Source organism: Apis dorsata, unplaced genomic scaffold (assembly GCF_000469605.1).
Source record: "Apis dorsata unplaced genomic scaffold, Apis dorsata 1.3 scaffold_867, whole genome shotgun sequence".
NCBI classification, from domain to species: Eukaryota; Metazoa; Arthropoda; class Insecta; order Hymenoptera; family Apidae; genus Apis; species Apis dorsata.
Genome location: NW_006263987.1, coordinates 142,527 through 149,739, shown reverse-complemented (window position 1 = coordinate 149,739; position 7,213 = coordinate 142,527). Strand labels below are relative to the sequence as shown.

Sequence of the window (7,213 nt, the reverse complement as noted above, 5' to 3'; positions counted from 1 at the left end):
CTCCGACGCTACCACCACCGCCGCCTCCGCCTCCACCACCGGCTCCTGTCGTCACGGAACTACCGTCTAGAAATAGAAACCTGCCCGTCAGACGAACTCGTCAGTATTTCATCATTCTGTTCATTGCGCTTTGCCTACTGCACCGGAACGAGGAGAAGATCGACCTAACGTTGGATCAATCGTGTTCATGGATTTTAGATTCGTTTCCGCGAATTTTAAATTTTAAAATCAATATTAAATTAGTATTATATAAATATATTTTATATATTTTCTGCGGTACGTAATAGTAAAGCACTGAATCGCACGTTTATTGAAAAAGTTTCATCGTTTTATACAGATATCTACAGGATATGTCGATCGATCCGCAATAAATGATATTTGTAATTAGCGTAGTGATCGTTTCGCGTTTCTAATTGTAACAACGACCGTGTTATGGTGTCAGTCTATATTAAATATCGTTTGGATACTTGCCGTCTGTCCATTTCGCCGCGCTACCGTTTTCCTGTACCGTCACCGCGAGCTGTCCTGTATACGAGTTGAACGCTGTTGCCGAACTGGAGGTTGGAGGTGCAGGTGGATGACCCGATCCCGGACTTCTCGGTGCTCCCGTAATTCCGGCGTTTCCGCTTCTGGGCATACTGTACAAAGCTTCCGCAAGATCGGCCGCCCTTTTCAATATGATCTCTTTTGGTAGTTTTTCAGGATCTCCAGGATGCCGGGGAATAAGCTTCTGTAACCTTTGGAAGCCGTAATCGATCGTGGGTTCGTTCAATGCTGAAAAATTTTGCGAATGTCATCGTTTTTTTTTCTTTTTTTTTTTTTTTTTAATACGTCATCATGGAAAAAATGGAAAGAATGGTTGTAACTTTTCGTTATACTTACAAACGTAGACGAATCTACCAGGTGCGCCTTTACAGAATTGTTTAGTTTTATAGGATAACGTGACTTCAACGACGCCTGGTATCTGTCGCGGAGGAGTTTGTACTCTGATCGCATTTGGTGTAATTAGCTAAAAGAAAAAGGGGGAAAAAAAAAGAAGAAGCGAATTAAATCATAGCTTCGAAATTTGTTAAATTTCGATTTTTAAAAAATTACATACCTCGCTCCAAACCAACATCGATCCAAAAACAACTTGAAGCCCATCGAAGAAATTCTCCCCAATGATTATCACTGTCGATCCGCCGGATGTCCACCCTTCGTTCGGCGATATCGCTTTTATACACGGCGTTTGAAGAGGTACTGGCGTATAAAGACCTAATTATGCAAATACAAAATATTATTCCTTATTTTATCGATACTTCGATACAAATAGCATTGTTAATGTACTGCAAGATTTCAAGTTATTCCGGTGAAATGGTGGTTTGAATTAAACCTACCAGAGACATAAATTAAAATTGCACACAATGTTAATATCTTAACATTATAGTATGATTAACCATTTACATTTGCATGTCTGTGCTGTTGCGTTATAAAATTATTTTAAGCTACATTAACATTCATAATTATGCATGACCTAATTTGCGTTAAAACAAATTTTACGAAATGTACGACGTGTTACGTACATACAATTTCTTAATTACGATCGTTAAAAACACATAGTAAAAAAGAGGCCCTCGATGGATACGTACGACCCCTGTCACGCGTCAGTTTTACACGCGAAATCACGAAAACAATAATTCGAGTAACAACTTGAAAGAGGGGGTTTGAAAAATTACGCGAATAATCCTTCGATCGCGCGAAGCAAATGGAGACAGTTGGTTAGGAGGTGGGATACGGAAAATTATCCGAATATTCTGTTTATTCGGTGGAGGCCGTTTGATAGATATATTTCTAGTGGGAAGAGAGGGAGTGAGAGAGAGAAAGAGTAAAGGAAAGAGATGGAGAAACAGAAAGGAGGAGGAGGAGGAGGAGGAGGAGGCTGAGAGTGGGCAGAGAAGGGTTGTAACAAGAAGGAAGGGAGGCGATCGGGCCGCCGGTGTCTCTGCTTGGAATTTATAACCCAATGATATCATTTTGTACCCTGGCGAAGCCAAGCCACCCCGGTACCAACCCTGGCAGAGCGGAGCCACGGCAGAGTGGCTGACATCATGGTATATTGCCCCCAGTGATGCTCAAACAGTTTCCACCTCGGGTGCTTGCGCTACTAAATCTTAAAAGGTTTAAGAGATTCCAACTTGGCGTACGATTTTGAAATATCGCGTTTCGAAATTTAACGACTACTTAAATCTGTTCCGTTGACATCGTTACACGTTGTAGAACGTGTTGGGAATTTATATGGTATTCTACTTTGCGCTACGTACAAGTAAGACTCGAGTATTGGAGGGAGGGGGGAAAGGACATAGCGTTAAAGAACAGCGGTATCCGTGTAAATAGAGATTCTTGAATGGGACATGGGTATTTATTGCGTTCAATGTAGAAGAAAGTCGTTAAACAGAGTCGGCCACGTTGGCAACCACCCTGCTGGAGAATTGTCGGGTAAAGTGGTATGAGGCGGAAAAGTAGGAAGAGGAGGAGGAGGAGGAGGAGGAGGGTTGAAAAGAGGGATTCAGTGGAGGAGGCCGGAACAAGCGTACCAACCCGGAATAAATAAAATCCCCCGTGCCACTGGCAAAGTGGTAAGGGGTGCTACTCCTTCTACTCTTTCGAGCTTCTCTCTTACCACGAAACCGTGGCCAAAGAGTCGTACTCCAACACGTTCGGCCCGATTCTCTCTGATCACTGTGAGATCGCGCGATAACTTCGTTTACCCCCGATATAAAGATCCGAGAACTTTTCCGAGAAAAAAAGAAATTCCTTTCGCTTTCATCATTTTACGATAATATTGCGTTCCATTCTTCACAATTTGTATTTTTTTTTTTTCATCGCGACACGATATATGGAGAATCTTTCCACGAAAACAATCTATCCGATGAATTATGAACGAACTATCCTGTTACGACAAAACCTGGTAGAAGAAGAAGAAGAAGAAGAATTTGTTTCGATCGATCTGAAACTTTGATTTCTGGAACGGATGGAAAGATCCATCGCAAGATGTTCTCTTTAGTCGTCCTCTCTTTCGACGTTCCCCTCTCTCCTTTGTCTCATTGGTATGCCTGTTTCAGCGTTTTGGGAGTTGCTCGCCAGGGAATTTGGAAAGAGTGTTAGCGGTATGGCGTCACAGTAGTTGCGAAAGCCGAAAGGATGGCTCGAGATAGCGTAAACTTAGCATTCACAAACCGACATCTCGGAGCAACCAGCGTTAAGACGAAGCGAGATCGGCGGTAGAGAGAGAGAAAAAGAGAGAGAGAGAAAAGGAGGAAAGGAAGGTCCAATTTCGACTCTCCTCCCTTCTCTTTCTTCTTCTCCTTTCATTCTTTCTATCTATCCGTATTTCTCTTCCCTCGATAGCAACCACTTGGCAAAAAAAAGAAAAAAAGAAAAAAGAAAAAAAAAGAGAAGAGCGAAGAAAAGATACGACAGGGTGAAAAGGAAGCTGCGAAGAGGGAAAAAGCGAGAAGAAGAGGAATGGAGGAAATAAGAGCAAGGAAAGAGGGGGCGGAGAGAAGCGTGGTAGATCCCTCGTTTTCCCGCATCCCATTGATTTACATCTTGTCTTGGCGCAGCGAGGAAGAAGAAAGAGTGGAAGAAGAAAGGCGGGAGAAGAGAAGCCGCGCGTAGTCGAGAGGGTGGCCGCATGATATCAGCCGTTTGTATGCGCGACCGACGCCAAACTTTGCTGAATTGCCCTATGACTCCTTATATCCTATTCTCCGAGCACGCCCCCTCCCTCTCCTTTTACGATTCCACCCTCCCTACTCTCTCTCTCTCTGTCTACTCTACTCTCTACTCTCTACTCTCGAGTCGTTATACCGATCTCGAAGAAAACCGAGTCGCTCCCTTCCCTTTCGTTCGAGAATTCCGTAAGGGTGGTGCTAGCATTCTCCAATTGTAAATGACGACTATAAATCGGTCGGGGAACTATCGCGAGATTACGTGTGCGCGATTAATTGCGCGTTTCGCCTGCAATTTAATTCCGTATCTTTTCTATTCGAAGAGAGGAAAATTCATCCATAAGATGCTTTCATCGATACCGATATTTTTGATCGATTGTATCGTTTGTACGAAGCTTTTTAAATATTAACTGTTACATTAATTTTAGAGAGGTTGAATATTCGAGGTGATCGAAAGCATTTAAGAGGATATCACGCCATTTATGATTCGACAGTTGAATTAGAGAGTCGGTGCTACTTACTGTTATATTCTCCAGGATCACTGGGATCCAATCGTTTCGTTCTACGTCCGTGTTTGCTGTTGTTGTGAACGAACATGTTGTCCGAGACGGCCAGTAGCGGTCCCTCTACTCCTACTTGCGTGGAAATGACCACCTGTTACGGAACGTTGAAATTCGTCGACGTAAGATTTCGGTTATTAAAATTTAGGAAAATTTAGGAAAATTTAATCGCATAAAATAAATTGCATAGAAATAGTACCGCTTTTGAAATTTGTCGCAATAAATAAGATAAATAAGAGTATCGCGTAAGGAATTATTTTATGTCACTTTTTTACAATTTTTTCACGTATCGTAAAATGAAACTATGTCATGGAACGTGTTGCGTAATTTTATTTACGCGTTATGTAAGTACATATGTTAATCATATATCTCTTGCGAACAAGCAATGTTGCCTGATTTGCTGCATCGCATTATATGTATTTCGCCATGCATTCCGTGACTCTCGTGACCCCCTATTTGCACGTATGATAGATACTATCATACGTACAAATGTATGAATATAATCTCATTAAAGCTGATCCTTGGAATATCTCGTAGTAACTAATTTTGGGACATTATGGTATTAAATAATTTATCATTATTTTTAAATATTGTACGATATATATTAAAGATGCATATAAAGATGCACTTCGATATAAAGTACAGTATTACTTTCATTTAAATTAACTACATTATCCTTCATCAAATAAATTACTAGAAACGCTATTGGAAATAATTGAATTTGGCTTCGGTGGTAAAGTAATCTGTTTTTACGATATAAGCAATGCGTTTTTACGAATAAAAGTTTGGGCAAATTGAAACAAGCCACGCGGTTAACCTCGAGTTTGTCGGATGCAAACAAGAGGACGATGATTTTCGGGAGAAAGTAGAAAGAACGTTTATAAAATCGACTGGGCGGTTGGTAAATGCCCAAAGTTTTGTCCTTTCGCAACTTCACAACTTTCTTGGCTAGTTGGCCGTACTACGTAGCGCGTAACGTCGTGCAAACTTACGCCGGCACAAGGGTGAGGAGGGCTGGCCTTCGCGAGGCAAATTTTCGAGGAACCGGTAAAATTTTAATTCGCAACGCCGAGTAATAAGCGATTCCTAGACAAATTCGAGGAAGGGACAAGCGTTTCAACTTTGAGTTTATCTTTAACTGGTTGAATGCGAATGTGAAATCCACGAGAGGTGGACGTGACAAATTTTGAAACGATTGAAACAACGTGTCGTAACTTTTGTTTAAAAAAGAAAAAGGGAGAAAAAAATTAGGGAACAATTGGAGGAACAGCCTCGAATCTGTTCTATTCGATTACAAAGCGAGTAAAGGAGAAAGGGAAACGTAAGAAATGGCGCGATAAGGCGGACGGAAGCAATGGAAGAAGGCGAAAAGGCAGAGCGCAAAGTTTTTGGTAATTTATTTTTTAATTCTACCTTTTGTCCGTGGAAATGGATACGGACGGGGTGGCGAGATACGGCTGTCGGTGAGTAGGAGAGACCGTTATACGGGGGTAGGGGTGAACGGATACGGGGGTGGGTCGGTTGATGCCGCGCTGAGCTAATTGCCAACCCCTTGGATTACGTCTCTTGGATGGGGATCTCAACTTGCGACGATGGCCGACCATCGGGAAATTGCTGTCTCCTCGGCCAACTTTTTCTTCTCTTTTTAGAAATTAAAAAAGAAGCCAAGAACCGAGAGGCACGCACAATGGTACGCCTTTCTACTTTGCCCTTATACATAATTTCGCGAGTCGTGATTCGAACTATGACCGACTTTTTTCCACGCCACTCACTCTCCCTTTCCCTTCGAATAATCGAATGATCGAATTTTTAAAGCGAATCATCCGATTTGCCGAAGTTTCAACGATAAATAAATGATCGACGCGTTGACTTACCTGGAAACGTCTCATGTCACGTGGATTGCCCGCATTCTTAAGGCAGTTCTGGTTGCACTTTAGGAAGAATTTGAGGAAGAATCTGAAAGCAGAGGGGAGCGGAGTTAAACGGTTGACAAGGTGCTTAACGCTCTTCAACGCCGAGAACTTAATTAGAACGCGAACTTGGCTGGAAAGTAAGCCTGAATATTGCATAAGCCAATCGTAAGCCCTGTTCTACTCGCCTATATTATTCAGTATTTCTCTAGATTAAACCTCGAACCACGCGTTCTTCGACCTTTAGGGCTGTATTGTATACCGCGCTAACGTTCATGGTTACCAGTCTACTAAAATGTCGAAAGGTGGCCACCTTTAAAAATATATTCGATTCCCATAAATCAGCGTCACAGCTTTCCACACGTTACATTCTATACATATACATACATATACATATATGTTTCAAGATTGTCTTACACGTTACAACTCGTTTGTCCAAGCATTCTTACATATCGTATCGTGATATCCAAGATAATAAATTATTCATAGCATTTTATTAATAGAATCTTACTTGTTTAAACGCGTAGAAAATTTAAAAACATTTTATAGAATATATTTCAAAAAGTAGAAAGAATCGTGGCGAAATATCAATGATACGCCTTTACGAATGGGAATAGTACGAGCGAAGAAGAAAAATTCCAAAAAAAATAAAAGAAAGGAAAGATAGGTTTTAGGTAAAAAGTCGACAGCTCAATTTTCATGAATTATGTATAATGTAGGGAGGATATTGAATTTGAGAAAATTTTAGTGGATGCGGGATATTCGCGTTCGCAGTGACGGAAGAGAAAGGAAGAGAAAGAATTGGACGAAGAGAGCGAAATAGGAATATATCTCTGTTGAGGAGAGAATGAGCGAGAAAGAGAGAGAGAGAAAAGTGGAGAAAACTCGTAGGAAACAATCAGGAGGACCGAGACGATGAAGAGTTGGACGGATGAAGGGGGGTAGTTTTCTGGGTGGCTGGTAGGCTTGTCCTCCCGTGGGACACCATTGTTATCCCCCTACGGACTGCGTCTATACGATCCCGGGACTCGAT

The 7,213-nt window shown here is 41.6% G+C and overlaps 1 protein-coding gene across 6 annotated transcripts in view; it reads right to left on the bottom strand.

Moving 5' to 3' along the window:
* The window catches only part of LOC102676797 (transcription factor collier), a 124,871-nt gene that overhangs the window by 2,075 nt on the left and 115,583 nt on the right, over positions 1-7,213 (bottom strand). For 5 of the 6 annotated variants that reach the window (XR_004151543.1, XM_031514048.1, XM_031514049.1 and 2 more), the window contains 6 exons: positions 6,145-6,226; positions 4,232-4,364; positions 1,100-1,254; positions 883-1,009; positions 472-774; positions 1-66 (listed from right to left, as the gene is read on the bottom strand). Coding sequence is in view for 4 of the 6 variants with exons in the window: in XM_031514048.1 (XP_031369908.1) it covers positions 1-66; positions 472-774; positions 883-1,009; positions 1,100-1,254; positions 4,232-4,364; positions 6,145-6,226 (866 nt within the window). In the remaining 2 variants the exon portion in view is untranslated. Of the gene's footprint in view, positions 81-471; positions 775-882; positions 1,010-1,099; positions 1,255-4,231; positions 4,365-6,144; positions 6,227-7,213 lie in introns of all 6 variants that reach the window. The other variant, XR_004151544.1, reaches the window with a different exon arrangement.